The 19,269-nt window shown below is 50.9% G+C and overlaps 1 protein-coding gene across 2 annotated transcripts in view; it reads right to left on the bottom strand.

Moving 5' to 3' along the window:
- The window catches only part of ZDHHC14 (zinc finger DHHC-type palmitoyltransferase 14), a 285,791-nt gene that overhangs the window by 13,159 nt on the left and 253,363 nt on the right, over nt 1-19,269 (bottom strand). For both annotated transcript variants that reach the window (XM_068985112.1, XM_068985113.1), the window contains exons 6-8: nt 8,129-8,231; nt 6,762-6,871; nt 266-368 (exon numbers count right to left, since the gene is read on the bottom strand). In XM_068985112.1, coding sequence (XP_068841213.1) covers nt 266-368; nt 6,762-6,871; nt 8,129-8,231 — 316 coding nt within the window. The remainder of the gene's footprint in view (nt 1-265; nt 369-6,761; nt 6,872-8,128; nt 8,232-19,269) is intronic.

Raw genomic sequence — 19,269 nt, 5'->3', positions numbered from 1 at the left:
CTGGTTCTGGGTGAGGGGGCTTTCCAGTCCAAGATGTTTCTGAAGGAATTGTGGTGTGAGTGCTCCTCCCACACAGCCCTGAACAAACTGACTCACCATCCACCCCTATTGCAGGTGGGCTAACCCTTCAATGGACATTGCCTTCACTTCAAGCTTCCTTTCCCTCCCTGAGCCATGCGTGTCCTAGGAAGCTAGGCGATTGGTTGTTACGGGTCAGTGAACACCAATGCGGGAAAGAGCCCTCGTGGGGCGCCCCGGGTCCTACCATGTCACTCTGGGACTGTGTGGCCCCGTATGCGGCCATCCCGTTGGAGGGCGCGGCTGGCTGCGGGGTGTCGGGCTGAATGTACCCTCTTCGGTCGATAAGGCTACAAGAGAACACAGAACAACGCAGGAGACGAGTGGATCAAAAGCTGAAAACGCCGACAACACTCTTAATTTCCATCCCTGGGGGGTCCCCCTCTCTGTGATGCCCCCCGATCCTGAGCCCCTTCGAAAACACCTCTGCTCACCTTCACGTATGGTCAGCCTCCAGAGTCAGAGACTTCTGTCCTTAAAAATGCCTGGAGCATCTGACTCCTCCCTGCCACCTGCTGTGACCTGCCCCCCCCCCCCGCCCCCCGCCGCTGTCCAGCCCCATCCTGATCTCGTCACCCCTCCTGGCTGCACGGCCTCCATCACCTGCCAACAGAGCCCAGACCCCTGTGCTTGGCCTTCCGGCTGCCCACAGCCTGTCCCCAGCCTTTCTCTCCAGGCTTAAATCCAGATCTTATTGCACTCCGCATTCCCAGCATCATTCCATAAGCAGCGCGTCTGAGCATCGCTGTGCCCGCGTGGCCCAGACTAGAAACCACACATCCACTGTGTGCTACCTGCTTTGCTGTCTCTGCATTTTTTTTGTGCAGCCTCTGGCTTTTAACTGCCCAGACCCTCCACTCCCCTGCCCGTCTGTGTTGGTCTTTAGAGGCCCCCAGCCTCGTTCCTGACGCTTCATCGGCTTTCTTCCCACCTAGCTCCTCTCAGCCCTGCCTGTGACCCTCCCAATGGCCCACGTCACTATTGGCTGGGGTCACAGGGATCTCCACCCACATCTTCTCCATTGAGCAGCCTGCAAGCTCCCGAGGGAGGGCAGGCTTAAATCTTGTCTGCCCCAGGGCGCCTGCCCCAGAGCATCAGCCCCTCTCCTGCAGCCTCGGGCACCCTGGGCATCATACCACCGCATGCTGGCTCTGCCTGTGCCCACGTGCCTGCCATGCAGCGCAGGCTCTGCCACCAGTTCCGAGCAGATGCTTGCTGATTGAACAAATAACACCAGGTCCTCGGTCTCCAGCAGACAAGTTTCCTGGGCAATGTCTGTCTTTACATAGAGGCCCAGTTGCCCAGGTGGGAGGTAAGGGCGAAGGTTACTTTGCCATCAAAAGGGTTGCCTGTTTCTCTCCCTGACTGAAGACTCTGAGATGACCTTGGGTCTAAGGGCAGAACTGAAAAGGGCCACAGGCAGTTTGGTCAGTAAGTGGGGCTCCCGCCGAGGCCTCCCACGGTGTAGGAAGCACACTCCCGGCAGCCTCTGAGAGACGTCCCGAGCACACCCAGGTGCCCACCTAACTCCCCTTCGTGGGGTAGGGGCTGGGCGGCTGAAAGCTGCTCCAGGTGTCAGGTCCGCTCTCAGAAGACAGGGGTTGTTGTCACAGCCGCCACCTCAGGTCAAGTGACAGACTAATGACCCCTTAAAAGACACCTGTGGCAGAATCTCAAGTGGGATTCTGATCCAGTTTCAGTCAAATCCCCCGAAGGTTTAGAAAAAAAAATAAGAGGCAACAAGAACCTCCATCTGCCAAAAGAGAGGTGCTGGACCCCACACAGGACCATCAGAGGGGTTCTCTTAGCAAGTGTGCAGCCATCTTCAAGGGTATCAAAGATCAAAGGTGAAAGGGCACAGAAGGACGTCTTGGGGAGAGGGGTCCCCAGCTCCTGCCAGTGATGAGTTCCAGGGCAGAGGCTGGTGAGGTGAGGGCAGGGCTGGGCACGGCTCCTGGGGGAGAGCTGGTGGGAGGTGGCTGGAAGGGGCGTGTTGGGGGTCAAATTGTCTGCCCCCCAAAAGATATGTTGGAATCTAGCTGGCTCTGGTAGGGAGGAAGGGGAGGAAAGTGTTAACTCTCAGGGAACTTTGAAGTTCTGATTCACTGAAATGACACTATTTTGGAGGAAATGAAAGTTCCCTGAGTCCTTTTTTTTTTTTTTCCCCCAACTGACAGGAGAAATTAAAGGACATGCAGGGGATTTCATCCAGGAGAAGAAAAAGAACTAGGTCATCAAGAGAGTCAGAAGGGACGGGAGGGATTATAGAAAAAGTGGTTCTGGGCCCCCCTCCTGTGTGTTCAGCCTGTTTCAAGGCCCAGCCATGCCCCCAGGGCTGTGACACTGCCCGCCCCCACCCCCAAGTCTCCTCCTGGGCCTCAGAAAGCCCTGAGAGCTTCCCTAAGCTCATCTCATCTCTCTCTTTTCTAAAAGTTTGTTTTATTTATTTATTTTTGGCTGTGCTGGGTCTTTATTGCCACGGGGGTGTTCTCTAGTTGCGGCAAGCAGGGGCTACTCTTTGGGGTAGTGTGAGGGGGCTTCAGTGGTGGGTGCGGTGCTCGGGCTTAGCTGCTCCCTGGAATGTGGGAATCTTCCCAGACCAGGATCAGAGATCGCACTTGTCCCCCCTGCGTTGGCAGGTGGATTCTTAACCACTGGGCCACCAGGGAAGTCCCTCATCTCATCTCTTGCCTTGCTTGCCCCCCGGGACCGCCCCCCCTCCCCATCACTCCCTCAGTTCCTCCTCTGACAAGCCGGGCTCTCCCCTCACCTGTGGGCCTTTGCACATGCCGTCCCCGCTCTCCTCCCGTGATTCCTTTCCCCCAGCTCCTCCTGCTCCTTTGGTTCGCACCTTACACCCCCTCCTCTGGGAAGCCCTCCCACTTGTCCCATGGGCCTGCACCCTGACCCCATCACAGCCCCTCCCACTGCTCAGACTTGTCCTTGATGAACCTTTATGTTGACATTCTCTAGAGGACATCCCCAGCCCAGAAACAGTGGCCAAGAGAATTCTTACAACCAACTGACCCACAGCACCAGCCCGTAGGGCCTGACCCTGAACACATCTTGGGACTTTCTGCTTTTCCAATCTTCCATTCTTCCTGCGGTTATGAAGAATCCCCTCCCCCAAACCTGGCTGTCTCCACCCTGCTGCCCCCACCTCCCCGGAGGCTCTGCAAGGAACAGATCGTGGGGCTTTGCCCTCGTGGTCTCTGGCTCTTGTGGGGAAACTTGAAGACGCACTCTTCCTCCCTCGTGAGCACATTGTTGCACTGAGAATGCTTTAGAGACATCTGTCTGAGGCAAGGGTGCTGGGGACACGGGGGGTCCTGAGCCCTGTCTGAGGCAAGGATGCTGGGCACATGGGGGGTCCTGGGCCCCTGTCTGGGGCACATGATACTGGGCACATGGGGGGTCCTGGGCCCCTGTTTGAGGCAACGATGCTGGGCACACGGGGGGTCCTGGGCCACTGTCTGAAGCAAGGATGCTGGGCACATGGGGGGTCCTGGGCCCCTGTCTGAGGCAAGGATGCTGGGCACATGGGGAGTCCTGGGCCCCTGTCTGAGGCAAGGATGTTGGGCACACGGGGGGTCCTGGGCCCCTGTCTGAGGTGAGGGACTCTGCTCATGCTACAGGCTTCTCTGGGATGCCAGTGAGACGCCCTGGTGCTCTTCGGGGCCCAGGGTTGGGTGAGGCAGGGCAGAGAGAAGCAAGGCCCACGGGAAGGAGCAGTGAAGACAAGCAGCACCCACTCCTTTCATCAGTGCCAGCTCTGGGAGCCCAGGGACCTGGGACAGAGGGAAGCACCCAGCTTTCTGCACAGACCCTAGAGCGGCCAAGCTCTTCCGAGTGGAGGGCCAGTGCTGAGAAATGCCCCGCTCCAGAGGGGCTTGGATTGTGGAAAGAATACAGTCCCAACTCGGCCAAACCAGCAAATTTAATCCAGTTGTGGGAGTAATAATTTCAGCTACGACAAGATTTGATCTATAAACAACACAAAGCAGTGCCTGCCAAGTGCAAATTGAAGACTTGGGAACCAGAAAAGAGATCTGGATAAAACGGGAGACCTTTGAATTCTTCTCCTGGATGCGGATGTCTACTTTAGAGACGACGGGAGGTGCTTGTCCAGGTCTCTTTGGCCTCTTCTACCCTGTGTTTCACGGCCTATCCCCAGTGTCCACAAATAAACACACACCAGGAGGAAACAGTTCAACTGTGAAAATCCAAGCATCTCTGGAGGGTTTTTCTGGCCTGGAGGGCCCCAAGAGGGATTCCTGGGTGAGTCTAATGCTTGCTTGGAGAGGGTGCCCTCCGGGCATGCCTGACTCTCTGGCCTGGGGCGGCCCTTCCATCTGAGCCCTTGGCTGTTCCTTCTGCTGTCACTCCCCACAGGAGGCCTCGGAGGGACAGGTTGGGGGGCCCCCTGACACCCCCATATTCAGGTCAAGTGTGGCAAACTGGGCTCTCAGCTTTCTAGACACAAACTGGAAAATGGTCAATTTCCAATTACCCAATGACACCAGGAACTATAAGGTAGTGCCAATTAACAAGTGGCCTTGGAATCTATGCTTGATATTCTTTGGGGGGTGGGGTGGGGTGAGGATCACTCTTCCTTCCCTAATGAAGTTTCCCTGATGATCAAACCCAGTTTGCAATCCATGAGCACATGTCAGTGATGACTGGCCACGGAGCTATAGAGAAAAGTGAAAGTGAAAGTCGCTCCGTTGTGTCTGACTCTTTGCAATCCCGTGGGCCATACAGTCATGGAATTCTCCAGGCCAGAATACTGGAGTAGGTAGCCTTTCCCTTCTCCATGGGATCTTTCCAACTCAGGTCTCCCATATTGCAGGCAGATTCTTTACCAGCTGAGCCACATGGGAAGCCCAAGAATAATGGAGTGGGTAGCCTATCCCTTCTCCAGCAGATCTTCCTGACCCAGGAATCGAACCAGGGTCTCCTGCATTGCAGGCGGATTCTTTACCAACTGAGCTATCAGGGAAGCCCAAAGTTGAGACAAACCAGCAGCTTTGTGGTTTGTCTCCATTTACACAGTTAGAGGTCAAAAGAGAGGAAGGCTTGGAAACTCACCCTAGAAACCTGGAAAACGTGCTCAGTAAATACTGTTGATGATTGTTTGGCTAATCAGTTGGAAATAGTCTATATACGTGGGTGTAACTCATGAAAAGTCTAGAACTGACTGTGTTCTGCATAGTTCTGACTTGGAGGCAGCAGGTACTAGCTAACACACATGGGTTCTGATGTCAGATGCCTAGGTCTGGGTCCTGACGAGTCAGGACTTACTACCTGTGTGATCTTGGGTGTGTTATTTAACCTCTCTGTGCTTTGGTTTCCTCTTCCATATAATGGGATGTAATAGTACCTCATAAGTACAGAAGGGCTTCCCAGGTGGTGCTAGTGATAAAGAACCTGCCTGCCAATGCAGGAGACTTAAGAGACACCACTTGGATCCCTGGGTTGGGAAGATCCCCTGGAGAAGGAAATGGCAACCAACTGTAGTATTCTTGCCTGGAGAATCCCATGGACAGAGAAGCCTGGAAGTTTACAGGGTTGCAGAGTCAGACACAACCGAAGCGACTTAGCACATAAGTACAGAGTGAGGTTTTAAAAGCTCACCCATGTAAAGCACTTAGAGCGTAATGCTCTTCTACAAACGTCAGCCACAGCCATTATTAATATGACTGCCGTCTCGCCATCACCAGTCTTAGCTCCTTCAGGCCACACGGATTGCTCCCTCTGAACTATTCTAGCATGTCTATTCTGTATGACTCAGCTCTCAGCACTTACCTCTACAGGCTTTCTAATCACTTCCTCCACTGTGTCCCAGGCCCCGCTCTACAGTCCCCTGCGCATCACAGACATTCAACATCTTATAGTAATTCATGGGGGTCCCGTGCCTCAGTTTCCCTATTTTGATCTTGAGGGGATTTTCCCAAACTTGACACAAATTCAGTGGAATGTTATGCCAAGCGTAACACAATAAGCATAACACAAGTCACATCTCTATTTCTTTAAGGCTGTGTCTCTGTAGTATGAGCAGAGAGCTGACTGGGCCGGCAGTCTCCACAGTGGCCGCCTGCTGCTGCTGCTGCTAAGTCGCGTCAGTTGTGTCCGACTCTGTGTGACCCTATAGATGGCAGCCCACCAGGCTCCCCCATCCCTGGGATCCTCCAGGCAGGAACACTGGAGTGGGTACAGTGGTCGCCTGAGCCCTCTGCTAACACACGAGGCTGTGCACTTCCCTGGGTCGACCCTGATGCTGGGAAAGATTGAAGGCAGGAGGAGAAGGGGATGACAGAGGATGAGATGGCTGGATGGCATCACCGACGCAGTGGACACAGTGAAAGTGAAAGTTGCTTAGTTGTGTCTGACTCTTTGAGACCCCATGGATTATATAGTCCATAGGATTCTCCAGGACAGAATACTGGAGTGGGTAGTCATTCCCTTCTCCAGGGGAATCTTCCCAATCTAGAGACTGAACCCAGATCTCCCACATTGCAGGTGGATTCTTTACCAGCTGAGCCATGAGGGAAGCACATAAGTTTGAGCAACCTCTGGGAGATGGTGAAGGACAGGGAAGCCCGGAGTGCATAAGTCCATGGGGGTCGCAAAGCGTCGGACACGACTGAGCGGCTGAACAATAACAAAAGCTGTCTGAATCTTACCTTGGAGAGATTGGTCCACACAGCGCGACACAGCAGTTTGTAAAGATGTTTCCATAGCTGTAGGGGTTGTAATTTTCTTTACCTCTTTTATTTGACCAAGATCCTTTAATCTGAAAGAAAAGGACAGTCAGTGACACAGTCTGCCTCGCACCAATGCCCCAGGTTGGGTCAATCGGACCATGAGAAATCCATAAAGAGTGTGATGGTCTTTACTCATTTCTTCAGCCGGAGAAACCGAGGAACTTTTCTCAAGGACAACTGGCATTTAAACTGGGAAATATCCCCAAACAGCAGGTCAGACCAGGGGGAGAAGTAGCATTCTCTGGGGAAAATAATCTCTTATTTCCACAACCTGGTATTGAAGGCCAGTTCACATAAGCCAGTGGAGATCTTTTTTTTTTTTTTTTTTAAAACACCGTTTTTAAAGCCTTTATTGAATTTGTTACCATAGTGCTTCTGTTTTACGTTTTGGTTTTTTTGGCCATGAGGCTTATGGGATCTCAGCTCCCTGCGCAGGGTTTGAACCCGCGTCCCTTGCTTTGGAAGATGAAGTCCTAGCCACCGGACCACCAGGGATGTCCCACCAGTGGAGGATGTTTTCATACCACATTTAATGTGATAAATAGTAATGGAATTAATGGAGTAACGTGCCTCCTCCAATTGCCCATTGATAGCCTGGATTCAGCTCCTAAATACTCCTGCAGAGTACTTCTGATGTTTTTAGTTACCAACCATAAGTAACTGTCTTAATAGTCTCTGAACTCATGCATCTCATCAGCACTGATTTTTCAAGTCTTTAAGGCAACCTGACTAATTCTGAGACATTTAGTTCATGTACTGACAGAGACTTCTGTCAGAATCCAAATATTCGGAGCAGAAGGGACCAGAGTCATGACAAAACATTTTCCAACATTAGGTTTTCTGGTTTTATATCTCCTCTCTGTCATCATTAAATACAGGCAGATAATCCTAGATAAAAGGTTAAACTTGGGGTCAAGGAAGTTGCCTCCCAAAATATGATGGAATCATTATCTTCGAGAAGCCAGCCTGCACTGTCTCTCTTCAGTGGGGCAGGGTGGCAAGTTGCTCCCAAAACATTGCAAAGGAACAGAGCAGAAGCCCACCTCAGGCCTCGGAATTAGAGGTCAGCCGGCCGATCTGAGTATCTAAGTGGTGTGGTCAGGACAATGTGATGATTTGCAATAGAGAAATTGGAGATGGGCGTCGGAAAATGCTTCTCCCGCAGGCTCTTTTCTCCCAGGGGCTCACAATTGGAAAGGGAACTCGGAAGACCTGGCGGCCCCCACCTCTTCTTTCTCTATTTCCCCCCAAAGAACACGCCCGTGCCCCACCCCACAGGAACTTACGTCTTCATTCGTGGTCTGGTTGGAGCTTATCAGGTAGGTGTGGAAACCCGAGAGCCCAACGATGGACCAGACGGAGAAGAAGCAGACCACGGCCTCCAGCACGGTGCCCGGAGTCAAGGAGGTGAACTGGCAGGACCGTGACATTCTCAGGGCCCCAGGGGAGACGGATGAATGAGATTTGGACAGGAACCACCCGCAGGCCCTTACTCAGGCCCTGGTGTCCAATTAGCCTGGTGTCGGTGGTCTCCCAGCCAGGGAAGGCCCTCTGGGGCAGGCACAAAGGCCACATCCTCCTTCACGGTGCAGCGTTTATGCTCAGCAGGGGGTTGGTGGGCTTGCTGAACAGGCCTTGTTCCTTTCTCATGGCTGGCAGTTCCTGACTGTCCTCCCCGCCTGACCTTGGCACTTTCCTCGTGACCCACCGTGCAGCCACAGGCAGTGGCAGCAAAACCAGGGAGCATGCTGGTTGGTGTGGGCAGCGGCCTGGGTCTTCACTGAATGGACTCAATATTGAATCTCACTTCAATCGCCGCCTCTTTAATCGCCTTGGCTTCTGAAAGCTGGGCTGGAGCACTGACAAGTTTCTCTCCCGACCTGATTTGAGGCTGTGACAGCCACTTGCAGGGCTGACTGCAGGCGACTGGAACCCAGGCAGAGTTTATCTTCCTGGCTGTCTCCCTCCCTGGATGGCCTTTCTCCCCATGGGATGCCCACTCCCATTGTGGATGGGCTTCTGACACTGCGGGGGCATTTCTCAATGTGGCATCAGGGTGAGTGGGGTTTTTTCTTAGGGGACCTTATCCCAGCCCCTCAGCCAACGCTGACACATAGGGCTGTCCTCAGCTATTTGACAGGCAACTAGGAAACTTGGATCCACACCAGACATTGAGTGATGGGGAGCTGTGAGTTCCACAAGATATGCTAAAACCAAAGGGAAAAAAAAGCCTGGCATTCTTCAACAGATGAGATAAATCAACCAAGAGTGTGGCCATTTGAAAAGACTAGAGAATTTTTCTGTCCCACAAATATTGATAAGATTCTGTTTACAAGATACAGATGGATCTCAGGGAAAAAAAATTGTTCAGAGGTCTGGGAGTTTAAATATACATCATGCATTTGCCATTGATAAATGACAGGCCAGAGAAAGTAAAATACTTGTGCTTTCCTCATGGTGCCAAGGACGGAAGCTAAGATCATGCTGTAATATATCACCATTGATTTTTTTCAGGTTTGGATATAATTTCTCTTTGGACCAGAGAAATGAATATATCAGCCAGGGCAATGCCACCATCTGCCATGTCATGATTAACAAATGCCACTGTCCAGCTGCACATGAAACAGGAGGCGTGAATGGGCTCCCGCCTGTTGACTGACATCCAACCTCAGAATAAACCACTGGTTCTGCTCTTGGAAAAGTGGAAACATGCTTTGCTTTTCTTTCTAAGGTTTAAATTTCTAGAAACTGCAAGGTCTCAGAAGAGTCCTACTCAGAAATTAAAAGGACATTGCAAGAGAACGGTGCCCAGCTGGCCAAGGTGCCAACAGTGTGAGCAGTTGGGCTCTTACGGATCCAACACACAGAGCTCCGGGGGTCCCACCCGGTCCTCACGGAGGAAGGAGGTGAATGGGATGGAGAAGGAGCTGCACATCCCAAGAAGAGGAAGTCTATGGTGGATTCTGGAAAAGTGGGTAAGGACAGAGGGGTAGGGACGATCGGAGTGAGAAGAGAGAGATGGAGAGAAGCAGACCCCTGCCACCAGCCTGGGCAACCCTCCGATTTCTGCCAGGGTTACAGGGAGACAAACGGTTACAGCAGAGGTCTCGCTGCACATGGGGGCACGGGGACGTTGGCTCAGATAGCAGATGATCCTGTTCTCAACTGCCTGCCTGCAGGTCAGGGCTCACAGACGCCCCTCCTCCCAGCCTCATCTCCCCACCCAAAAGGGTACAGATGGAGGGAGGCAGCAACACGGGAGCCTGGCTGGGAAGCAGAGGCGAAGTGCAGCCCAGGGCAACTGACAAGGAAGCCTGAGTCGGGAGAACTGGGTGGCGTGAGAGAAGCTGACGCTGGCACGGAGCTCGTGCAGGCGGGAAGGGAACATCGAGAGGGCAGAGAGGTCAAAGAGGAAGTGACAAACGGAATGGAAACAGGGTAGGAAAGAGAATGAAGAATGAACCAAAAGATCTATTTACTGAATTACACACAAAGAGCCTGGAATGGCACCCAACTCCAGTCTTCTTGCCTGGAGAATTCCACAGACAGAGGCATCTGGCGAGCTGCAGTCCATGGGATCGCAGAGTCAGAAACTACTGAGCGACTAACACACACACACACACACACACACACACACACACACACGAAGAGCCCATCTACAGTCTCAGAAATACTTATGCATCATGAACAGTTTACAATCCAGGCAGAACGATGGGCCTGTCAAAACATATGTAATATCCATCCGTGAACGTATGAAAGCTAGCATGTGAAGGTGGAAGGGGGTCATAGCATGTAGTGTGGCTACGGCTCGCTCCACAGCTGCTGTTCCTTTCGCAATGCCACTGACGGGATTACCTCCAAAAGGAGGCAGTGTTACCAGCAGATGCGGCGTTTTAAAGGTTTATAGCCACCCCTCCCCCAACAAATACGCAGTGTTCTATATTAATGTCTCATGTGCTTTGGAAACATTTTACAAATAACAGAATGCAGCTCCACTGTTTGCTCACAGCTGGGTCAAAACAACACGGACTCCAGGTAGCATGTGAGATGCAGCCTCCTCTGACTCCCCCCCTATAGCTGCCCCATCACCCACAGGATGTCTGGAGAAACAGTCATTGCCATTCCTAACAATGCTGGCATCACAGGCTGTGTGTCAGGCCCTGCTCCAAAGGCTTCACGTGGAATAAGAGAGCAACGCCGTGAGAAGTCTGATTCCCACTGGACCTGCAGGGAAACCGAGGCAGGAAGCAGTTACGTAATTTGCATAGGAAACAGCAGAGCAGGGATTTGAACCTTGAAAGTGTGGAAGCTGGGTCCTTTCCTGATTCTTGCTGAGGGACAGGTAGCTCTAGGCTGTTCCCAACCTCGGCTGGGGGAGATGAGAACCCTCTTCATCAGGGATTCTCAAACCCATGGCACCTTAAAGACTGCACTCCCCTCAAATTCACTCTCAGGCTGAATATCTGAAGAATGCATCCTCTCACTGACCCGACAGCTTCATGTCGAAAACATCTACACCATAATAAGATTAAGAAACATAAATTCTGCTTTAATGTATCAAAACCCATTTACTGATTAAAAAAAAAAAAGACATGAGTGGAAATAGGCCAACAGCAGTAGGAGCCAATTTAATAAGCAGCTGGATGTTTACTGCCTCAAAGATGTTTCAAAGCACAGCAGTGACCTCTGCCAGCCTCCATGTGTCTTCCCCAGCCCCCAGGAAGACAAGAGCCTCCTCTGTGGCCAAGAGTATGGTTTCAAATGCCCCTCGACCCCAGCTCAACCTGCTGCATGCCGAGGTGCTCGCTAGATGGCTAGGGAATTGAAAAAGACTAAAAATGCCGGTGGGTGGGTGTCCCTCCTCGGGTTTCCACACGATCCCAGAAATGCCTGCTCTGTGCCTTTTGGGGCACCCAGCCCTGCACTCAGGACAGTGGGGAAAGGTAAGCTCCTCACCCTCAGGGAATAGGGGTCTGCTTGCCCGTGGGAAGGTAAGCAAGAAGAGACGGCCTGGCAAAGATGCAGAAATATTGCCGGGCACAATGGTGAGGGCACCTCAGTATTTGGGGAATTGTAAAAGGTGAGAGGTCATGGAACCAAAGGTTTTTAACCTTCATTTCAGTTCAGTTCAGTCGCTCAGTCATGTCCGACTCTTTGAGACCCCATGGACTGCAGCATACCAGGCCTCCCTGTCCATCTCCAAATCCCGGAGCTTACTCAAACTCACGTCCATTGAGTCGGTGATGCCATCCAACCACCTCATCCTGTCATCCCCTTCTCCTCCTGCCTTCACCGTTTCCCAGCATCAGGGTCTTTTCAAATGAGTCGTTCTTTACATCTGGTGGCCAAAGTGTTGGAGTTTCAGCTTCAGCATCAGTCCTTCCAAAGAATATTCAGGACTGATTTCCTTTAGGATGGACTGCTTGGATCTCCTTGCAGTCCAAGGGACTCTCAAGAGTCTTCTCCAACACTACAGTTCAGAAGCATCAGATCTTTGGCACTCAGCTTTCTTTATGGTCCAACTCTCATATCCATACATGACGACTGGAAAAATCCTAGCTTTGACTAGACAGATCTTTGTTGGCAAAGTAAAAAAATGTCCACACAGACACTTTTTTTTTCCTTAAATTTCAGGAGGCTTAAAAACGCCCCTGATGCCTCTCCATGGATAGTCATGAACTTTAAGTAAAGATGTCCTGATTTATTCTAATCCTTTCATTTGACAAAATAGTTATTTGTAAAATGAAGAGCTAAGGCCCAGAGAAGTCAAGCCACTTATAACAACTCAGACAGCAATTTACAGCAGAACAGAACATGGTCTCCAGACTTGCAGGAGAGAAAGAGCTTCCTGAGGCCCCAGGCCATGGAGCGTCCCATGACAGGCCCTAACTCTGAGGCCTCAGAGCTCCGACAGCACGGCTGAGACTGCCCACGACATCACACCCCGTTCACCAGTCCCATAGCCTCAGCACCGCCCCGGGGGAAGAACTTGTCTCTGCTGACATGTCATCACCCAGTTCCTCACATTCCAGCTGCCAGGCTGGCCACGGGATTTTTTTTTGCCAAGTGCCAAATCCAGATAACAGTTTATTTTGAAAAGTCTGTATTTCATGTGAATTTCCTCATTGACCAAAATCCCCAGATTCCAGAACGGCCAGGGAATGCTTGCCTTGGACCCTTTCTGCTCTGAGCACCCTTTCCATATGTGACTGGGGTGCCACTTAGTACCAGGTGGCCTTTCTCAGTGGGCGCTGGCCACCCACCCCTGGGTCTTCCTGTATCTTTTTCTGCTTCAGGTCTCTGTCTGAGGTTCTGATACTTAAAATACAAGGAACAGATGATATGGGTAATCTTTTTGTCCTTTAGTTTTTCTACAAATGATGGTAAGATAGGCCATGCTCACTTACAGGAAGGGCTCTGATGGATGAGTAGACATCAACAACAGACCCCTTTGTTCTCCAGATGGAATGTCTACATCAGCCTTTAATGCTCTTAGATATTTAGGTTCAGGAACTTGTCAGCCTATTTTTCTCATCAGTTAGATGATTCTCGAATCCTTAGACAGAGATAAGAAACTACGGCTTGTGTTCCTGTCACTTGAGGGCCTGTCACTGAGTCTGGGGTTGGGGGTGCTGACTTTCTGATGATTTACACGACAGACACATTGAAGATCAAGTTACCAGGACCCTTCAGACTGGATCACTGGGCCATCGTCTTTCCATCTTTCCAACTCTTTCTCTTAAATGCTTATATGCTGCTGCTGCCGCTGCTAAGTCTCGCAGTCATGTCTGACTCTGTGCGACCCCATAGATGGCAGCCCACCAGGCCCCCCCCCCCGCCCCCATCCCTGGGATTCTCCAGGCGAAAGTACTGGAGTGGGGTGCCATTGCCTTCTCCGAAATGCTTATATAGAGGTGCATAAAAGTGAAAGTGAAGTAACTTAGTCGTGTCTGACTCCTTGTGACCCCATGGACTGCAGCCCACCAGGCTCCTCCATCCATGAGATTCTCCAGGCAAGAATATTGGAGTGGGTTGCCATTTCCTTCTCCATAGAGGTGCATGCTGCTGCTGCTGCTGCTGCTAAGTCGAGTCAGTCGTGTTTGACTCTGTGTGACCCCATAGAGGGCAGCCCACCAGGCTCCCCCGTCCCTAGGATTCTCCAGGCAAGAACACTGGAGTGGGCTGCCATTTCCTTTTCAGTGCATGAAAGTGAAAAGTGAAAGTGAAGTCGCTCAGTCGTGTCTGACTCTTAGCGACCCCACGGACTGCAGCCCACCAGGCTCCTCCTTCCATGGAATTTTCCAGGCAAGAGTACTGGAGTGGGTCGCCATGCCCTCCTCCAGGGGGTCTTCCCAGCCCAGGGATTGAGCTCAAGTCCTTGCACTGGCAGGTGGGTTCTTTGCCACTGAGTCACCAGGGAAGCCCAGGAGCCATGTAGGATGAGATTTATAGATAAAACTTGTTAATAAATTATACTTTTGGGATAAAAAGTTAAGTTAAAAGGCAAGTGACAGGTTGGGAGAAAAATATTGGGAAAAGCTAGTTATAAAATTATTACTGAGAATATACAAAAAACATGCTAATAGGAAAAGAACAAACAACGGAAATACGTTCAGAGTCTGAACTGGCACCGAGGTGAGAAAAAGGGTCAACAATCATGGAAATATGTGCAAGCTGATTATTATCTAGAAAATGGAAATTAAAACAACGATTTTTTCCCCTCCCCATCAAATTGGCAAAATCACGGTCCTGACGAGATTGTCACCGACATGGGTGAAGGTGGGGAGAAATGGAGCATGAGCTGGCACACTCTCTTCAGGGGACAATATTCCCCAGTGGCTCAGTTGGTAAAGAATCTGCCTGCAGTGCAGGAGACTCAGGTTTGATCTCTGGGTCAGGAAGATCCCTTGGAGAGGGAAATGGTAACCCACTCCAGTATTCTTGCCTGGAAAAATCCCATGGACTGAGGAGCCTGGCGGGCCACAGTCCATGGAGTCACAAAGAGTTGGCCATGACCGAGCGACTCCACCACCACAAACAGTATTTAAACTGTGTTAGCTTCTAACCCAGTGACTCTACATCTAGTTGTCAATCCTAGAGAAATACTAACACTTGTGCACAAAGAGATACAAGAAAACCCACTATCTCATTTTCTGAGTAATGAAAAAAAAAAGTCTAAACAGTCATTTATAGAAGAATACACTATGGTTCATCTATACCCTGGAATTCTATTAAGCGGCTGAAAGAAGAATGCCATCTATGTGTTGACATGCCTTCAGAAAATATTTGAAAATCAAATTGTAGAACAATTCAAAGGGTATGTGTGATTCCCTTCAGGTAAAGCAGTTCCCCCCATCTGCTGTGTATGAACGCACACGTACAGTATACGTATTTGAACTCTGAGAAGATCGTACGGAAAGACTCACAAAACCCCACAAGTCCTCTACAGAATGATGAGGGGTCAAGGGCAAAACTTCCTTGTTATCCTGATGACTAAAATTCATTCTGTGAGAATATGTTCCTGTATCAGTTGGGTGATTTAAAAAACCCAAAACTTCATGCCCCCCTCTGCAATCTTCTGAGACATAATCTGTGCTTCTTCACAGAACTCTCTCCATCCGCCTGGTCAGGGCAGCAGGGGAGAGTCTCAGTTCCCTGGGTGGAGGGGGCTGAGCTCTAGTTCTGGAAATGCCGCTGAGCTTAAATGGGGGGTGGCCGGGAGCCACCACGGGAGATCCCACCCATGACAAAGGTCATGTGGCAAAGAACTGTTAAGCAAGGCTTCAGAACTCAAGGGGGCTCCCTAGGCTTTCTCGAGCATCTACCCCCAAACCAGAATCTTTCTGTTTTACTATTTCATGACTTTCACCAACTCCTCTGACATTAACTATCCCTGACCACCTTTCTCTGGAGAAAATTAACTTAAGGCTATAGCTAATAAGTCTCCCGGACATGAGAGGAATATTTCAAATCAAAACCCCTCTGTTAGCATTCTAGCTTGCTTGGCAGGTATATCCAGACTCTTGCAACTACGCATACGATTATTTACAGCCTCCGAACTGTGAGAGGCATGGAAAGCCTAAAACATAGAGCCTTTCAAAGAGTTAAAAGTTATTAGAGTAGTGCTGGCGTAGGATTTCATTATTGGGCCAATGCTTGTTGCTAAGTTCCCATATCTCTTATCCACTGTGCACCTGGGAATGCATTTGTTAACATAGTTGAAAAGTAAGAAAAACAAGCGTAGCCTTGAAATTAACCACATCAGACTTTGAGCTAATTGGTTCTTTCTTGTAACTCACTGCACCTTTGCTTCGTGCGAATGTAACTCTTTGATATTTTATGAGGCTGACATAGATTAGAAATATAAGAAAAAACATTTCAAGGGAAAATAAGTTTTCTGGTTGAACAGCCTTTATAAAAAGAGGGTCATAAAATGTTCACAGGCCTCCAAGGCCAGAAGATAATGTACACAATATTGTTTATGGGAAAGGTTTACAGAAAAAATCCTGGTTTCGATAAAGACAAAACAGATGTAATGTTTGGGCTGACCCTGTATGACTTTGCATCTTTCATTTCCCTCTATGTATAAGACAAGGTATAAAAGTACCTTTAAATATAAAGCTATTGGGCCTCGCTCAAAGAAGCTTGGTCACCCCGTGTTTTTCTTTTTTTCTCTTTTTTTTCCTCTTACTTTGTTTTTCAGGCTGATCCCTTGGAGCATAGAGGCTCCCTGCTTTCACTTATCTGCCCGGGTTTCTAAGACCTGAACGGGAAGACGTTCTGCGTCTTCGCTCCCTCGGGAGACTGGGAAGGCACCTGTGGCCTCTGTGAACAGGGCAAACTTCATGTCTTGAAGTTTTATTGGCTTTCTATGTAAACCAAGGAATATCAGCCTCTTTCTTACCTCTGTTTTCTTATCTACAATATTCTTTCCTTATCTCTTTCTAAATCATCCGCCGACGCCATTTTTCCTTCAGGTTCCCCTGGATCCTGCGGGGGCTGGACCCCGGCAATTAACCTCCCCATGAGATCCTGCTGGGAGACCTCAGGCACCTGTCCTATCTTTTCCTGGGCCCCATGAGCAGCACCAGACCCTAGGATGGATGGGCCCTGAAAGCTGGGTGAGTGAAGACCTGTCCTGCCTTCAAAGGTCCATCTAGTCAAAGCTATGGTTTTTCCAGTAGTCATGTATGGATGTGAGAGTTAGATCATAAAGAAAGCTGAGCACCGAAGAATTGATGCTTTTGAACTGTGGTGTTGGAGAAGACTCTTGAGAGTCCCTTGGACTGCAAGAAGATCCAACCAGTCCATCCTAAAGGAGATCAGTCCTGGGTGTTCATTGGAAGAACTGATGTTGAAGCTGAAACTCCAATACTTTGGCCACCTGATGCAAAGAACTAACTCATTGGAAAAGATTCTGAAGCTGGGAAAGATTGAAGGTAGGAGGAAAAGGGGACAACAGAGGATGAGATGGCTGGATGGCATCACTGACTCGATGGACATGAGTTTGAGTGAGCTCTGGGAGTTGGTGATGGTCAGGGAAGCCTGGCAAGCTGCAGTCCATGGGATCACAAACAGTCAGACACGACAGCAACTGAACTGAACTGTCCTGCCTTCACAAATTTTCCATTGGCCCCAGGTGCCCCCTTTCTGACAGCCCCTGGGCCAACTCCAGGCCTTCCACCAAATTCCACTAAAATAGAGTGGTGCCCATCAGGCCATGGATGCCTGTCAGATGGTGCTGCGAAATAAGCGCAATCTGGGCCCCCAGGCAGGGCTCAGCCATCACGGTGCCCTCCCCAAGCCCCACTGTGTGTGTGTGTGTGTGTGTGTGTGTGTGTGTGTGTGTGTGTGTGTGTCCATCTGTGAGAGCATCTGGGTGCTGACACTATTAGGGCTCCCAGTGCCCGCTTTGCTAACCGTGCTGAGTGAAGGAGTGAACCCAAGCCCAGCCCCAGCCCTGCAGACAGCCTCCTGCCTCCCCTACTCGCCCCACACTCATCCTGGTCAGAATTGCACCTTCTGCAGCCCTGTGCTCACGCCACCTGCCGAAGCCTCTTGACTTCCCTGCAGGAGGTGCAGGCTCCTTCTGGAACTTGCCCCTCCTCTGGGCACACTCTGGCATTTTTATGCCACTGAAGACTAACTCTGCTTTTCAGAAACCAGAGTCGGAGCTCAGACTTTGGCATCCGCAGATGTTCGTTGAGAAGAATGAGTCCCTCTGCCGCCCATGGCTGCTCTGGCCTCTGGTCGATGTCCCTCGAGGCTCAGGGCTGCCGGATTGTTCTAGACTTTATCACCCTGGCAGATGCTGCACGTGGTGGGTGTTCAGCACAATGACCGTGAAGGACGCAGATACAGGGAGGGCCTCCTTTCCTGTGCCCACCTGGCTGGGGGGACTGAAGACCACTGCCCTGGAGATTCTCCTTTCGTCTCTTCCCCCAGGGGAGGTGGGGAAGGGGGGCGCTGAAAGCCCGGGCAGCCGCCGCATGCCTGTGCTTCTTTGATGCAGACACCAAAGGGAGAAAATGGTCACAGGGAGCCAGGACAGGTAACGGGAGGTGGAGAGGGAGGAGGAAGAGGAGGACGGGGGATGCTCCAGGCTGGACGTGCTCCTACCAAGGGTGATTCTGGTGGTCCCTCCCTCCACACTGGCAGGGCAAGGTGCAGCCAGGGAAGGGCCTGTGCAGTGCCGGCCAATGAGCCAGAGCCAGGCACTCTTGCCCCAGCCACTGATGACGCTCCCTCTCTCCTTGCCCGTTTCTCACCTGCATCCCCTGCCTGCCTCCTCTTGGGCTTTGCACCTCTCTGGAACCAGACCCCACCCCCCGGACACCGGGCTCAGTTCCTGAACAAGCTGGCTGATGCTCTTCTCCCAAAGGCCTGGCCGGTTCCACGTGGGCCTGATGACAAGCTTTTAGTTTATCCACGTTCCCATCATTCACAGCAGTATTTTTCGAGTCCTGGCTACCTCGCCGTTTTGGTTTCTAATCTCTCTTGCTTCATCAATGACACTGTTTTGAGTTGGCTGTTTTGCAAATGACATCCACAGTGAGAAACCTTTGCCTGGTTTGTATCATGGTCAGGAGATCAGACCGGAGGCTACTGAAATGTTTTAAATTCTTGCCTGAGATCACTTCTGCAGGGGTCACTTGCAGAGGCTGCCCTGGACACTCCTGGGTTCGGGCAGTTTAGCCGGAAAACCTCCTCTTGTTTAAGAACTTGGTGCTTTGCAGATTCCTATTCGCACACAGACTGCAGGTCCGGTGAGGACGCGCCGTGGGCAGTGCCGCTGTCATCAGAAGACAGCTTTTGTGGGCGTGAAACTTCACACATCAGTCTCACCCATCACAAATCAACCACCTCAAAAGAGACTCCCAAACTAGCGCCTCAGCAGAGGGAGGGAGCTAGAGCCACAGAGTTTAAC

Source organism: Capricornis sumatraensis, chromosome 13 (genome assembly GCF_032405125.1).
Source record: "Capricornis sumatraensis isolate serow.1 chromosome 13, serow.2, whole genome shotgun sequence".
In the NCBI taxonomy this organism is placed as follows: domain Eukaryota; kingdom Metazoa; phylum Chordata; class Mammalia; order Artiodactyla; family Bovidae; genus Capricornis; species Capricornis sumatraensis.
This window is presented reverse-complemented; position numbering and strand designations above follow the sequence as displayed.